At 40.7% G+C, this 16,051-nt stretch overlaps 2 protein-coding genes across 5 annotated transcripts in view; both read left to right on the top strand.

Annotated features, from left to right (window-relative positions):
• Positions 1–12,090, top strand: part of mast3b (microtubule associated serine/threonine kinase 3b) — a 36,135-nt gene extending 24,045 nt beyond the window's left edge. For all 4 annotated transcript variants that reach the window (XM_051376594.1, XM_051376595.1, XM_051376596.1 and 1 more), the window contains 17 exons: positions 161–228; positions 859–950; positions 1,564–1,772; positions 1,935–2,073; positions 2,712–2,844; positions 2,964–3,129; positions 3,402–3,503; positions 3,787–3,909; positions 4,131–4,243; positions 4,752–4,918; positions 5,198–5,319; positions 5,446–5,646; positions 6,090–6,316; positions 6,512–6,634; positions 6,748–6,884; positions 7,410–7,594; positions 7,717–12,090. In XM_051376594.1, coding sequence (XP_051232554.1) covers positions 161–228; positions 859–950; positions 1,564–1,772; positions 1,935–2,073; positions 2,712–2,844; positions 2,964–3,129; positions 3,402–3,503; positions 3,787–3,909; positions 4,131–4,243; positions 4,752–4,918; positions 5,198–5,319; positions 5,446–5,646; positions 6,090–6,316; positions 6,512–6,634; positions 6,748–6,884; positions 7,410–7,594; positions 7,717–8,789 — 3,380 coding nt within the window. In that variant the 3' untranslated portion in view covers positions 8,790–12,090. The remainder of the gene's footprint in view (positions 1–160; positions 229–858; positions 951–1,563; positions 1,773–1,934; positions 2,074–2,711; positions 2,845–2,963; positions 3,130–3,401; positions 3,504–3,786; positions 3,910–4,130; positions 4,244–4,751; positions 4,919–5,197; positions 5,320–5,445; positions 5,647–6,089; positions 6,317–6,511; positions 6,635–6,747; positions 6,885–7,409; positions 7,595–7,716) is intronic.
• Positions 12,091–12,923: 833 nt separating this feature from the next.
• On the top strand, positions 12,924–15,041 carry ndufa7 (NADH:ubiquinone oxidoreductase subunit A7). Its single transcript, XM_051376675.1, has 4 exons — positions 12,924–13,031; positions 13,293–13,342; positions 14,227–14,364; positions 14,821–15,041. The coding sequence occupies exons 1-4, from the start codon at positions 12,981–12,983 to the stop codon at positions 14,906–14,908; spliced, it is 327 nt and encodes a 108-aa protein (XP_051232635.1). The 5' UTR covers positions 12,924–12,980; the 3' UTR covers positions 14,909–15,041.
• The last annotated feature ends 1,010 nt before the right edge of the window (positions 15,042–16,051 follow it).

Raw genomic sequence — 16,051 nt, forward strand, 5'->3', positions numbered from 1 at the left:
AACCCTCATGTGGTCTAACATAACACAGCCTTCACGGGGAAAGTCCCTAACAGTGTGTGAAATAAGAGTGTCATAGTTGGGGGAGGAATGGTTAATGGTGGGAGTTGAAGATTCTTTGCAGTAACATTAAACTCTGCCTGTCTGTCTCTGTTCTTTCTAGACATGGTACAGCTTGAACATTATGATCACAGTCCGTCAGTGCCCGTGGAACCTGATGCTAATGTGGAGGTAAACTTTCACTTTTAAGATTACTAACTACCTGTAGGTGTGCACAGCATTTTATATAGTAAGAGGATATGGTTTCAGATTAAAAATTAAGAATGGATGCTTTTCTTCAAACATGGTTTTTTAGACACCTCTGAGTGGTGTACTAAAAGTGTCTCCAGAGGATCAGGACATTTGATTTTTTTGGGTGGTTTCCAGTGACCCATTTTAGTGTGAAAAGATACCATAAATATTTTAAATCGGAGTGTTCTTTTCGCTTTTCGTTCAGGCTACAGGAAGCCAAGACATGTTTAACGTGAGAATAAATCTCAAAATTGCTCTGAAATATTTGACTACGAATTAATGAAAACATTTGTTACGGTAGTATCCTAACAAATATTGAATTTAAGTCTGGTCTGTTTTATTTATATTACCCCATAACCCAGATTCAGACATATGGACAAAGGTGAAAACCATGCATTCAGTAATAAACTACAATTTGGTGCACAGTATACTTCATGTAGCAGACTGCAGAACAGGCCCTGAAACATTAATTATACTTTAATTCTACTATTGTATTGCTTCTACTGTGTTTCAGTATTTTTAAATTGCCCATGAACAGCCACTAGCATCATGTTTCTGCTTCCTCTATAGAATAAAGCCCCACAGACGCTGACACCAACTCGAAGGAAACCTCTTGAGAGTGACTTTGAAACAATCAAACTCATCAGTAATGGAGCTTATGGGTAAGACTTTCTTGGCATCGTTCAAAGATTTGTGGTAAACCTTTTTATGTTTTGAAACCAAGAGCTACAAAAGAAGGCACCTTTTGATTCCTTGCTGGAAATATATCACTGAATGTCCTTGAAAATATACTCCACTGTGGATGATTATTATTATACTCTGTTTAATTATCTTGTCAGAAACTAATTACCTCCTTTTCAAACACGTAGAATATCGAACTAATTACACAGCCAAATGTTGCCGTATTTTGTGACAGAAAACTGCTCACAGAGTGCTGGAGTTGCCCCCACTACCCCACGCAAGAAAGGCAGTAAGAGAAGAGTGCCAAAATTTCATTGAAATGCGATCCTCTTTGGCTAGAATGGAGGCTGTGGTTTGATCAAGGCAGCTTCATGCCGAAATATTCTATCTATGCAGTCATGGGTTGATTGAGAATAAAGTGAAGGGAATTTTATCTCTCAGAAGTTACACTTGTATTTAAAAATATCAGGAGGTAGCCAGTGAAAAAATCTCCCAAACTACAACCCCTTGTCTTTGTACACATTTATCTTGAACCTTTTTTACAGTTTAGTGTGAAGATAATGGGTCTAATGTGGCGCATATGGTTTTTGACAGGGCTGTATACCTGGTCCGCCACAAGGAGACACGCCAACGGTTTGCCATGAAAAAGATAAATCGTCAGAACCTGGTCCTGAGGAACCAGATCCAGCAGGCTTTTGTTGAGCGGGACATCCTAACTTTTGCTGAGAACCCCTTTGTTGTCTCCATGTTCTGCTCTTTTGAGACGCGACGACACCTCTGCATGGTCATGGAGTATGTGGAAGGTAAAGTAGTTCTGATTTATGTTTGCCATTTAGACACTTGGCTCTGTCTAATCTAAAGCGGTTCATTGTACCTTGTAATGTACAATGAAGAAATAATTAGTATTCCAGGCAACAGAAAAATAACACAAAGCATATTGTTTTCTGTTTTTCTGGTACATTTAGGTGGAGATTGTGCCAACCTGCTCAAGAACATGGGCCCATTGCCTGTAGAAATGACAAGGATGTACTTTGCTGAAACAGTCCTTGCCCTGGAGTACCTTCACAACTATGGCATAGTGCACCGGGATCTCAAACCTGACAAGTGAGAACAAAAAAAAGAGCTCCCACTTCACTCCTGTTTTGCATAAGAACAACACTGTGTGTACAAGATGTAGTGAGTATGACCCAGCTGTGACCCAGTACTCTGGGTTTCATTATGATGAATCATATTAAACCTTAAAGTCACCTCCCACTCAAAACTATGTTTTTCTTTTTGTTCCTACAGTAGGATGTTTGAGCTTTACTGTGCAGAATTATATATATGTACAGAGTTTGACACTAGAAGGATGTTTAAATAATAATAATAATACATTTATTTTATATAGCGCTTTAAAAGGTATAAAAACAACTACTATAACTATAAATTATCTGCTGAAAGTGGAAAGTTTCTCTGTGCACATTAAAAATCAATCTGGATTCAGGAAAATTCATAGATTCTGGATTTTAATGAGGTCGAAGGAATAGATGTCTTTTGGGGATGAGAGAGAGAGAGAGAGAGCGGAGGGGATCTCTTAAATTACTAAAAAATACTTGGTCTGTTCTGTGATTATGCACATCGAGTCCCTTTTATATTGCAATCTGGCATTTGCTTGCAGAATTTGGCAAAAGTATTGACCATTCAAAAGTAAAATACACTTTGAGGTAATAACTTTTTTTTTTTCTTCTTTCCCCACCTTACAGTTTGTTGATTACATCCATGGGCCACATCAAGCTGACGGACTTTGGCCTGTCTAAAATCGGCCTGATGAACATGACCACCAACCTGTACGAGGGTCACATGGAGAAAGACACAAGAGAGTTTGTTGACAAACAGGTGAGACTCTTCTGAAACATCTCCATGTGAGACAAATAAAACTAATTGGCTACAGCAGTGCTTATGTAAGCAGTTGTTTCTGTTCCCCTAAACTCACCTGTGTTGGTCTGCTTGTGCAGGTGTGTGGCACTCCAGAGTACATCGCCCCAGAGGTGATCCTCAGGCAGGGCTATGGAAAGCCAGTGGACTGGTGGGCGATGGGGATCATACTCTATGAATTCCTGGTCGGATGTGTTCCGTTCTTTGGAGACACACCTGAAGAGCTTTTTGGACAAGTTGTCAGTGGTGAGCAGCAAAGTGAGATAAATTATTAGAAGAAGTAGAGGAGCTGTTTTCTTATGTCGTTTCCAAATCCTTGTAAGCATAAATTTACATCTTGGTATAATCTCATTTGTTGTCAAACTCTACTTACAAAACAGTACCTTGCATTATAGATAGAATAATGATATAAACTGTACTGAGTTTTGAGCACTGCGACACTATCAGATGATATGTTGTAGATATTTTGTGCTTTTATTTGTGATCGTCAGTACAGCTTGTTTTTCTGTTTTTGGCAGATGAAATCATATGGCCAGAAGGAGACGATGCCTTACCTTCTGATGCCCAGGACCTGATCACCCGCTTGCTCAGACAGAGTCCTTTAGACCGACTGGGAACTGGTAATGCTCAGTTTGCTGCTGATTAACACATGACAAAAGCTGCAGATGGTGTTTGATACAGGCTGATACTGAAAAATGAGGGGGTTTTCTTTCAATCCTAAAGATTTTGTAGAAAGTGGAAAATTAAAATGGTGACTTTTGCCTAAACATAATTATAACATTCTTGAAGCCAGAATTTAAAATAATAATAATAATTATTATTTTAGGCTTTGTATTAAATACATTTTTTGTTTTTAAAACTTTATCCAGTATTTCATTGGCTGTGAAAACTGTGTTGTTATAGGTGGCGCCTCAGAGGTCAAACAGCACCCCTTCTTTCTGGGTTTTGACTGGAATGGACTCCTGAGGCAGAAAGCTGAATTCATCCCTCAGTTGGAGGCGGAGGACGACACCAGTTACTTTGACAGTAGGTTACAATTGAGATTATATCAACTTTATTCTAATCAGTGCTGACTTCAGAGTGTGTTTTCTCCTACCTTAAACCTAATAACTGTATCTACTGCTGTGACAGCAAAGTACAGCATATTTTATGGATGTTTAAGACCTCTCTTGTGATATATAAATGTCCAGCATAACAATTGACAAAACAGAAACTTGTATAACACTGTCTTCTCTTCCTGTTTTCAGCTCGTTCAGAGCGTTACCATCATTTGGCATCTGACGAGGATGAGGAAACAAATGATGAAGAGTCTTCCTTGGAAATCAAACAGTTTTCTTCCTGGTCGCATCGCTTCAGCAAGGTATGGACTACATGTGTTGGAAGACAAGAGCTTTGGAGTTTCAAAAAGTGTTCAGCCCTTTGAGGAATTTGTTAGAAAATATTTCTATGGATGTTTATTTACTTACGGTATTTTCTCATAATTGAAGGACACATGTTGTCATTGAGTAAAAGGTAACTATTGCCAAGCTGTCCAACTGTGTTATGCGTTATTAATTAGCCCAGTTGTACTACAGTTGTACCTGTACTGGACAGTCATAATAAAATTGTTTTTAACCAACAAACTGACTGCTCAGTGTGTGGAAAATGTGCATAAACAAATTCATTTGTGCTTAAGATGATGAAATTATCCGTTTTCAGACTAAAACAGCAGAGAAGTAAACCGTGTCTGTTCAGTGCTCTCGGGTTAAGTCACATGTTTACCAAAGAGTAGAGGGCCTCGAGTGTGTCAGCTAGACTGTTACATCATCTGGAAGCTCTTCAGTAATCCTCCCTCTATTTCACACCGACTCTCCTATTCGACCTTTTAGGTTTACAGCAGCACAGAACATCTGGCGACACCGTCGAACCTGAGTTTCTCCTCTGACCGCAGCCACAGTGAGGACAAGGAGGACCGCGGGGACATAGGAGGACTCAGTCCTTCCCCGAGCCCAGCAGAGGGCAGCGTGGAGCGCAGGCATGCTGGACGTATGGCCAGGTAGGCTGATTTTATTCCTGTCATATCTTTTTGGGGTTAAGTTAAGGTCATCTTTGTGTTGATTTCTTGTTTTGTTTAGCTCTTTGTTGCCAGGTTACATGTAGAATTGCTGCCAAAAAACCCTATGAAATTAATGGGTAACCTGTCTTATAAATTAAGAATTCTCTTCTATCTGTAAAAGCAGCAAGCAATGAAAACACAGTGTTGGTGAGTTGTGTGATCACTTGGACTCTTGATCTAGTTGATTTACCCGTCCGACTGGTCTTTGTCTGTTTGTAGCCTTCGCCCTCGGGCCTCTTCCAGCTCCTCCCAGTCTGAGAGGAGCACCAGTCCTCTGGTGATGAGCAGCACCCATAGCCTGGAGACGATGCCCCGCTTTGCCCTCTCCACGGATGATGAAGGTAAATCCAGACTGACGGTGATGTTTTTGACATTTCTGTATTAACATGTATCAGTGCTACTATTAGAGGCACGAACAGTGAGCATATTTACATGTTTTTTACCTTTTTAACCTTTCTTACCCGCAGCTGAGGTGGTTGTGTCAAACCTTCGGAGGATCAGGATTCGAAGCAACAGCACTGGGGCTAAACACTCCTCCCCCAAGGACCCAGCCGGCCCTCGACGCTTCGGTAACCAGCTGGAGACACCGGACCGACAGAGGCTTCCCTGCGGAGGGAAGGTTCCCAAGTCAGCCTCTGTCTCAGCCCTGTCTCTCATCATCACTACAGGTAGAGAAGGTTCTCATCAACACCTCAAGGTCAAGCAGAAGACAGAATGAACGTGACAATGAGCCACTTGTGCTAAGTGCTGCACGAAGTGATAACACCTTTGCTGCTACAATCTGTGATTCATGTGGAATCAAAAAGTTAGATGCGTCACCAACAAAATCCAAGCTTGTAATACCTTCTAATATTTGTAATCGTGGAAGTAAAACAACCCTGTACTTAGAACGCCATAAAGAAAGTAACTGAGTACTGTACTGAAACTCTATACTTCAAATTTATATGGTTAGAAATATTTACAAAAACAATAACTGACAAATATTCATGGCTCAATTTACTATTTACATGTTATTTACACAACTGCGACTTTTCATAAAAACCCTTTCTGAGGCAGGAAGCTCTGAATTATTCTGTTAATTAAGAGGAAAATGGGCCCGTGTTTGTTTCAGATGACTCGCCCGGTGGCCTCCAGCCCAGTCCCATCTCCCCACGCTCCCTGTCCTCCAACCCTTCGTCCCGCGACTCCTCCCCCAGCCGGGACCTGTCGCTCAGCCCCGGCAGCCTGAGGCCTCCCATTGTCATCCACACCTCAGGGAAGAAGTATGGCTTCACCCTGCAGGCAATCCGAGTCTACATGGGCGACAGTGACGTCTACACAGTGCATCACATGGTGTCGGTGGGTGTCACTACAAGATTTAAATCTCCTGTCTGTCACATAGTTAACTAGTCCTTGTTTTAAATGTCATGTGTCCATGTCAAGTAATGTGCTTTACTCTGATGACACTAAACCAGAAGAGCGAGGTATAAAAAGCTGGTTATGTAACGCTCAAATAAAACTCTCCCCACTCTCACTGTGTTGCTGTTTTAACAGAGTGTGGAGGAGGGCAGTCCGGCTCACCAGGCTGGTCTCTGCACTGGAGACCTTATCACCCACGTGAATGGAGAGTCTGTCCAAGGCCTGGTCCACCCTGAGATGATAGAATTACTACTGAAGGTACAGCAACTCACTCAGACTGCTGTGGCAGGTTATCGTCATGTGTTCGGGTTGATATTCAGTTTAAGCTGCATTTTGCATTAATCATTCTATGCTCCCTATGAAATGTACAGAGTGGCAGCAAGGTGGCGCTTCAGACCATAGCACTTGAGAACACGTCAATCAAAGTGGGTCCTGCTCGAAAGACCAAACACAAAGGCAAGATGGCTCGTCGCAGCAAGAAGAGCAAGAGGAGAGATAATTACGACAGGTGAGAATCCGAGGTTTGGTTTTCTGCTGGTCCCTGCAGCTCTGCAGTGTTACTCATCGTTTGTTTACTCTGTGAGGTCTTCAGAAAGACGAACCTGCACCAACCTGCAAAAGGCTCAGTCTCCCTCTAGTGTTGGATGCCTATAAGTAGAGTTTAGTAGCAGCTTACATTACAGTCACTGAACGGTATGTTCTGTTGTACTGGTGAATATTTTCCCTCAACATTTATGTCAGTGCAGCGTTTGTACTTTATTTTTAAGAATTTAATATTTTGAAAATGTATATGGTTTTATTGTTATTTAAATGTATACAAAAAACGTGGACTTAGTAGTTCTGTGTATTCTTTAAAAACAGAAGAAATAAAAAGCAGTCAATCAATTTAAAAATTCAAGATGCGTTTTGATGTTGTGATAAAAACACAATAAACATCACAATATTCACAGGCCATCAGAATATCCCCCTAGTGCCACTGCTCTGACTACTGTACACAATATCGCGTGTGACTCTTCTTCTCTTCTTCCTCCAGGCGAAGAAGCATTTTGAAGAAGTTGTCCAAGCAGAGCACAGTGATGCACAGCAGTCGCAGCTTCTCCTCAGGTCTCCACCACTCAGTTTCTTCTAGCGAGAGTCTACCAGGCTCCCCGACACACAGCCTGTCTCCCGGCCCCTCCACACCCTGCCGGAGCCCAGCTCCCGACCATCAGGCCTTTGGTGAGCTCAGTGTGGCTTCAGAATTATACAAGATGATGGTGGCATTGTGAGCATCTTTTAGAAACCTGGCTCTGCAACCTATGATGTACAATATTTGAAACTGTTTTTCCTCTGCTTCCCAGACAATAACTCCCCTCAGAGCACATCTCCTTGCTCCAGCTCTCCCAGTTCTCCCGCTGCACACATCCGGCCCAGCTCTCTCCACGGCCTGGGCTCCAAACTCAGCACGCAGCGCTACACCAAGGTGGGCCGCCGGAAGTCAACCAGCAACATCCCCCCCTCACCCCTGGCCTGCAACTCCTCCTCATCTTCCACCCAGCCTCTCTCTCCACAGCGCTCTCCTTCTCCGCTCTCAGGCTTCGCCAAAACCCTTCACACTTACCATGGCAAAACCCTGTCCCCACCCACAATCGTCAGACACATTGTCCGGCCCCGCAGCGCTGAGCCACCTCGATCTCCTCTGCTGAAGAGGGTACAGTCAGCTGAGAAGCTGTCTGGTGTGTATCATGCTGATAAGAAGTCGTACGCCCCCCGCAGGCACACGCTGGAAGTGCCGTTTTACGGTGAGGGTGACCTGCTGGGTGACTCGGAGGCAGACGGTGCCTGCGGAAGCTCCTACATTGGGGCTGATCACAGCAGGCTCGGGGGATACATTTGCAGCCAGAGGATGAGGGACTCTGGGATTGAACGATCAGAGCAGCTGGTCGTGATGCGAAAGCTCAACCTATCAGAGCGGCGGGACTCCTTTAAGAAACAGGAGGCGGTGCAGGAGGTGAGCTTTGACGAGCCAGAGGAGAAAACCAGCACCACGGTCACAGTGACCACCACAGCTGCAGGAGCCCAAACACAACATCAGCAGCAGCAGCACAGGATGGCCTGGATGCTCACTAGACCACAAACCAGCGAGGAGGTGGAGCTGGAAGTGCCGGTGGTGAGGAGGTTCACACTGGTGCCCCAGATTGCTGTACAGGGCTCAACAGAGAGCGAGCAGGATGAGTGGGAGCCGTGTTCAGATGGAGAAGAAACCAACGAGATAGCTGAGCTGGAGGTGAGCGTCCCTACATCTCAACAGGTGGGACGTCCTGTCTGCAGTCAGGCATCAGAAATCGTCTCTACTGGTCCTCAGGCTGGACCATCAACAAAGAAGCCTGCATGCAGAGAGGAAAATCCACAAAAAGGCCATCTGAGAAAGTGACAACTTGCCACTGCACTCATTTTAAACTGCTCATATCTTTTCTTTCAAGTCTGTCAAAAAGTTGTAAACTCATTTACAAACTTGTCTGGCTGAGAGCGTGTGGGAGAAGATTTTACTTGAATTTTGTAATTGTAAATATTTGACTCAAGGCATTGCAGATGTTCTGGTCTTATTTATTACATTTGTAAACTATGATGAGTTAGTAACTGGGAAAGAGGGAAGTTCTCATTGGTTGAATAGCCAAGGCTCAACATTTTTGTATCCATAAAATGTTGTTTTATGTCTTTTGACTGGATTTTATATATATATAACACATACATAGTCGCGGTACAGAGTAGTTTGATAATGCTGGGCACTGTTGTTGAAGGACCAAAAGTTACAAGAAGTCATTTTAGAAGAAGTTATTTTTTTCCTCCTTCTTAGCATCACCTTAGATCTGAACAGTGCCGCCTACAATAGTGTGATACTGCTATTATTTTTGATCTCCATAAACCTAAGAGTGACCTTTGGTTCACACTGTGAGCAACATGGTTGATGTGTCATATTCTGATCAATTGTGAGCTGAACTCTGAAGTTGTAGCTACAAATTACAACTGTTTTTGCTGCTTTGCTTCTGCCTTTAATAGCACTACATCCTAGAAGAAAACATTGAAGCTGCCGAGCACTGATTAGCGTGCAGGAAGAAAAAAAAACTGCTCACGTTTGAAAGTTGCTCCAAACTGAGAAGCTTTGCACAGCTAGAAGTCTTCCATTTTGCAAAACAATTTTTCATGAAAGAAGAGGTGCAGAATAATTAATGGTTGTCTGATGGAAGACGGACATGAAAAGATTAGTTGTGCCCATGTTTCTCTGACAACGTCATCACATTTGTAAGATATATTAGTACTTCCAGTGACTTGTTGATCATGTTTCGTGCAGTGTGAATTTACGGTCACGGCATCATTCTTAAATGTGGAGCCAATCAGTGCAGGGTAATATTGCACCCTGCCACCGTCCAGGTATGACTTTAAAGTACAATCTGTCATAAAGACACAATGAAGCCCGTTTAAAAAAAAAGGGTGTTATGTGCCATGATATCAGTGCAGTGTCCTCCAAGCCATATCTATGAAGACCGAGATGTCAGTTGAAACCGTGTTTTTGTGTTGTATGTACTCTCAACTGAAGATGTTTTCAAAGTACTTGTGTTTTTTTCCCCACTGGTATCGCGATCTCGACAACATCTTATAAGAAATGAAGTTCTGGATGTTGCAGAACACGACACTTTGCTTCGTGGCTACTCGATATAAACTTGTTGTGATACGGTATCACAGAGGTACCTCTAATTAGTTTCGTATGTTCCTGCACACTTGTGTAAACACTGGTTCAGCATGGCTCTGTGTCTGGCTGTAATAACTTGTTCTAATCAAAGCATGCAGGAAAACATTGAGCAGCCAAATTGAAGTCTTTGTCTTCTTCAGAGCCTGGAGGGAATATCTTTTTGTTATATTTATTGTTGTCTTTTCTTACCTATAGCAACAAGACATTTTGTACCTGGAAATGTTTCGGATCCTCGTGTATTGTTGGAGTTTTCTTTCCTGAAACGGTAGCTTTTGTCTTTTGTTTATTTTTCCACGAGACACCATGCCTAAAAGACCTGTTCCTACTTAATTTACTGTGTAGTGATGTTTACATCGAGGGGAAACGTGCACTAATGTATTTTAACATGAATTTTGTAAGTGAATGTTGAAGGTAAACTGAAAATGGCAGAGGGAAACCCTTACATTGAATCCAAACCCAGGGCTTCTTTGAACAAATGTTTTATGTCTTTGTATTGTACAAATTTTGATGTATATTTTGATAACAAGGATGTATAATTCCATATGAGTTATAAGAACATGATATGCACAATGACAATTACAATTTGAGGCACCAGGATTTTGGGAAGTCTTCATTTGAGGGAATGTGCTGTTTTTACAAACGACCTTGCTGGGATTCAGAACAGTATACTTCACATTTTTCCACTACAGAGTTTTGAGGTTTATCGTCTTATTTGTCAGTGTTTTTTTTTTTTTTTTTTTTTTACTGACTTTCTCTTGAGTCTTGAATCAGAATTGTTGATGTGTTACCTAAGTCCTTCTTCCTCCTTAAAGAAAAGTCCTTAAATCTCACGATGACGACCTTTACAGGATGCTATTGTCGCGTCAGCGCGGAGAGATCACGTCACTGAACGACTCAGTTATTTTTGCAGTCTGACAGAATTGTTTACAATGAACAAACATGCTATGTACTGTACAGACATTATTATTAATTTTTTTTTTATCCTGTGGCTATATATGATGAAACTACCCTCTTTGATACCATGAAAGAAAATAACATTCAAAGACGTGACATATCTGTTTTTGTTTTGTTCTTTTGAATCTGTTCATAAAGAGTGAGTTAGTACCAAGCTGAGAAGCATTTAGTGTTCTTACATGCACTTAAGTTACTGGTTTATCGCCAGCTTTTTGAAAATGCCTGTGTCCAGAGGTTACATACAGGATCAACCCAGTTTTATTGACTGGACTAAGGGATGAAAGGAAACTTGGTTAACACAGATAGATTTCTGCTGGAAAAACTGATTTCTTGGCCGTGTAAACACTTGTGCCCATTTGCATGAAAAAGGTGTCATACAGGGAAAGTAATGCTGCAGAGGGATGAGTGAAACAGTATTATACTAGAGGGGCATATTATACTAGAGGGGCATTTATTTAGCTGATTTAACACTATTTGTACACATCACATTCATGCACACAGTAAGGGACAAACCTAAACTCTACACTGTACTGTAAAAAGGCTTCATAGTTAAAGAATACGTCACTACCACACATAAAATATGCTATTCTTTGTTCCAAAATGATATGGCAGGTGGTTTGGGAGAATCCTCTTTACAGTGCACGTATACCTGATTTATCCCCCCCCCCAAATAACCTGGTTTCTGATATGAATGTAAGTGTAGTCGATGTTTGATCTCTACTGGTTGAAAGCCTCGAGTCTGTTTAGAAGCTCTATAACCACATTTAAACAGCGGTACGGTACCTTCAGCCACTGGAGGTCAGCAAAGACGGGATTCTCAGCTGGTGTTAAACTCACTCTGAAAAGAACAAACTGGCAGTCAAACTGTTGTACATGTGCATGTGTTCTCCCCGTGGACTCTTCTGTTCAGTGCATGCTGCATGAGACAAGCACACATCTGTAATACTTGATTGCATGGTATACCGGCGTTGTCGCCCCTGTACTGTGTTTTCTTGTGCAACAAATAAAATTTGTATTTCTCTTTGCCTCAGACTGTCTCCACTGGTGGTTGAGTTTTATGCACTTTGTCATTGTTTACCACACAGAAAACGTTGTTGAGTCACATAGGGGAGAGTGGGGTAAGTTGAGCCACCCCTTGTTGCTAGGAAATAGTAAAAAACTTTGATCATGTGACCAAATATTTAGGAGGAAGGCATCATTTCATGGAGCCTGTGAATGTAAGAACCACATGGGTAAAATGGTTAGATATTTATTTTTAAAAAATTATTTTTCACTCTTGAAAGTGAATTTAGTCTATCATAAGTTTCTTGAGAATTGTGTTTTAGACCAAAATGGATCATTTAAATGTGTTTTTTTGTTGTATCTATTGTGGTATCTATGAGCTACAACATGAGGTTATAAATTGAGCCACAAGACCACTTTTTTTTTGGACATGCTATATCATCAAAACAGTTTTGTTTACACTCATTTTGTTTGTTTGAAGGGATGCACAACATCCTGAAATATATGCAGATATATTAGTTAGCGACAAAACTAGGATTGCCTTGATGTAGTGATCCTAAATATGAAAAATGGCTCACCTTACCCCACTCTCCCCTATTAGTGCTCTTAGACAGCTCTGATGTGGATAATAGTTTGGTACATACACAACAAGCAGGTTGAGACACATTTTACACAGACTTTACTTCACATATCATATTAGTAAAATTCAAATTACAATAATCAGATAACAAACTAGACTAAATGCATGCAATTTTTAAAAAACATTTTGCTTAATGCTGGCCACAAATACATAATTCACTTTTATTATTATAATCTAACGGTGTAGTTTCCTCTCCAGACCGCCAGGTGTCAGTAAGGTGCAGAGGAAACATTTGTTCACATTACAGAAGAAGTCTTGTGTCCTTCACAACAGCAAACATGGCGACTGCTACCAAAATCATCCAGAGGCTGCGAAATCTTTTATCTGGGGTAAGAAACACAACACAGAGATACACTTTATATCCCAGGCCAGGACATACTGTGAAGAAATATTCGTTTATGTTGAATTAAATCTGCGAAATTACCCGACAAACGTTGCTTCTTTCAGCGCTAGCCAGTTGAGCTAACTAGTTCAATGATGGCTTACAAGTGGAAGAAGAAGATAGTTAATTAAATGCTTTTATAGTGTTCTTCAGCAGATATCAGTAACAGTAAGAGGAGTTAATCCTGTGGTGTTTTTCTTTTCCTCAGCATGACCTGCAAAGCAAACTGCAGCTGAGATATGAGGAGATTGCAAAGAGGTAAGCATTACCCGAGATAGATAGTTAGATAGTTAGATAGATAGTTAGTTAGTTAGTTAGTTAGATAGATAGATAGATAGATAGAAGTTATAGTTAGTTAGAAAAAAAAAAGTTAGTTATTTTTTTTTTTTATAAATCATTTATGTATGCATTACCGTGGACGACACGTACACACTGAGGAATATAAGAATAAAAAACTGCAGTGAGGTGATAGACTAGCTGTCACTCTAATAGAGTATGTGAAAATGACACTAGTGCAAAAATGATTACTGTGGATAATATAAATACAAATTGAAGATATATATATATAATACAGAGGCTGACAGACAATAACATTACAGACATGAGCATTCAGTTTCACCCCACAGTCACTGGGAGGAGTTGTGTAGTTTGTATTTCATTCACCAATCAGCCGTAACATAACTACTGACAGGGGCAGTGGATAACACTGATTATATGGTTTTCATGGTACCTGTCAGTAGGCGGGATATATCAGGCAGCAAGTGAACATTTTGTACTCAAAGTTGATGTGTTAGAAGCAGGAAAAATGGGCAGCGAGAGGATTTGAGTGACTTTTACAAGGGCTGGATGACTGCGTTAGAGCATCTCCAAAAGTGACAAAAGACTGAGTTTGTTTAAAAACAGTTTTATTGTCTTAGAACTCCTAGAACCCGGTTAATAATAAGTGATGTGTTGATGTAGGGTATCCTACTTGGCGGGTGAGAGCAGGAACTGGCAGCACACCTGCATCAGCTTCACCCTAAGATTAAATACGATAATGTTGAATCACAGGTGAATCGGCTGATCTCTGCCAGTTGTCAAGCTCTCGTTGATAAATATGTAGTTGTGCTGTCAGCATTCGGTTTTTAATGATCTTTCTATAGGACACAGCCACCGCCCAAACTGCCTGTAGGCCCGAGCCACAAGTATGCCAATAACTACTACTACGCCAGAGATGGACGCAGAGAGTCGGTGCCCGCCACTGTCGTTATGTCCTCACAGAAGGCTCTCACCGCCGGCAGGTAAATGACTCAATGCATTTCCATGTACGATAACAATTTGATTATTCTCTGTTACAACTCTCTTTTGACATCTTAATGTAGCTCGATTTAAGGTAAAAAGTGGACGAAGGCTGGAGTACTCGTGTATTTTTAAAGTAACAATGACCATTGACAATGAGTGCTGCAGTAAGGACCTGCAGCTCCTCATCTAGCTAAAACAGTGACAAACTCACTTCCTGTGGTTACTCATGTTAAAAGCAATTGTTCTTGCTGTGTATTTTTTTTAAGGGCATTCTTGCCATGTGAACACTTAAATTCAACTAGATTTTGTGACACACACACAAGATAGCTGTCTGATTACGCCTGATAAAAGTGCTCCAGTGCTGAGCATAAGTAACTAAAATAACTCAAATATTCTATTTATAATGAATGTTTAAGTACCTGTGGTGTTTTCTCGACTCTTTCGATCTCTTCTAGTCAAGTCGCTAAGGCCCCGAAGCTCCCAGTGACCCCAGGGGCTACATATAAGGAGCCATCCCTCTCAACAGACCAGCCGTACCTCTGAACAGCAGGGTTAAACCCCTTCAGCATCAACAACCTCAGTTCAACATCCAGACCTGCTGTTAGAGGCCTGAATACTTCATGTGTTGGTTGTATCCTGTACAATAGAAAATGTGAATAAAATGTGTTCTATTTAAGTTTTTAGTCCAACTCGTTATTCTGATTATGAACTGAACAAATGTGAAATGGGTTTAGACTTACGGTGATGTGAAAGATAGTTTGGAAACACTGGGTGGAAAAGGCTGCTCCTCCTCCCCAGACAACAAGATGTGTTCAGGTGACCCAGTTTGGTGAAGTAAACATATATACGATAATTAAAACATATCTGTCAATTAGTGTCGCTTTCGTCAACGAAAATTATGACTAAATATCATCGTCAACGAACCTTTATCACGTGACGGAGACGAGACGCAACGTAAATGGTGGTTGTGACGAAAACTATAATCAAATACTGTATATAATGCAATATTGTTGACGAATAAAAACGGGACTAAATGTGGTTTGCTAAATAAAAACGCTAGTCACAGACACACATTTTATTTGCACTTTTTTATTATGTTATTGTAGCTCGAGCATTCAAGCACCTTGTTTCTCTTTAAGTTAAACTTGAATGTAATGTCAATTCTTTCTGGCATTGTCATTTGAAGCTATTTATTTAATTTAAATTTATGTGTGTGTACTTCTTACATGTTACATGTGAAATACATATGTTGTAAATTCAAATCAGAGCGTCTGCCGTGTCTGGAATTGAATGTATTCTTGATTCTATAAGGTAACAATAATATAATAATAAGATAACCTTGTTTGACTTGTGAAAAGGGTGACTTAAAGAACATTTTGGTTTTGTCTATACTATACTAGGTACTTGTACTATATTAACTGGGTTAAATAGAATTGCATTACTAAAAAGAGACTAAAATACAATTTTCATTAACTAAAACTAGACGAAAATAGTCTTGGATAATTCTGACTAAAATAAGACTAAAATGCTCAAGACTTTTAGTCGACTGAAACTTGACTAGACTAAAAAGTGTATAAACGTGACTAAAACTAAAAACTAAAATGACAGTTTGACACAAAGACTAGACTAAAACTAAAATTAAAACAGGCCGCCAAAAACAACACTACTGTCAATATTATATTTAAT

The sequence above is a fragment of the Dicentrarchus labrax genome, unplaced genomic scaffold (genome assembly GCF_905237075.1).
Source record: "Dicentrarchus labrax unplaced genomic scaffold, dlabrax2021, whole genome shotgun sequence".
NCBI classification, from domain to species: domain Eukaryota; kingdom Metazoa; phylum Chordata; class Actinopteri; family Moronidae; genus Dicentrarchus; species Dicentrarchus labrax.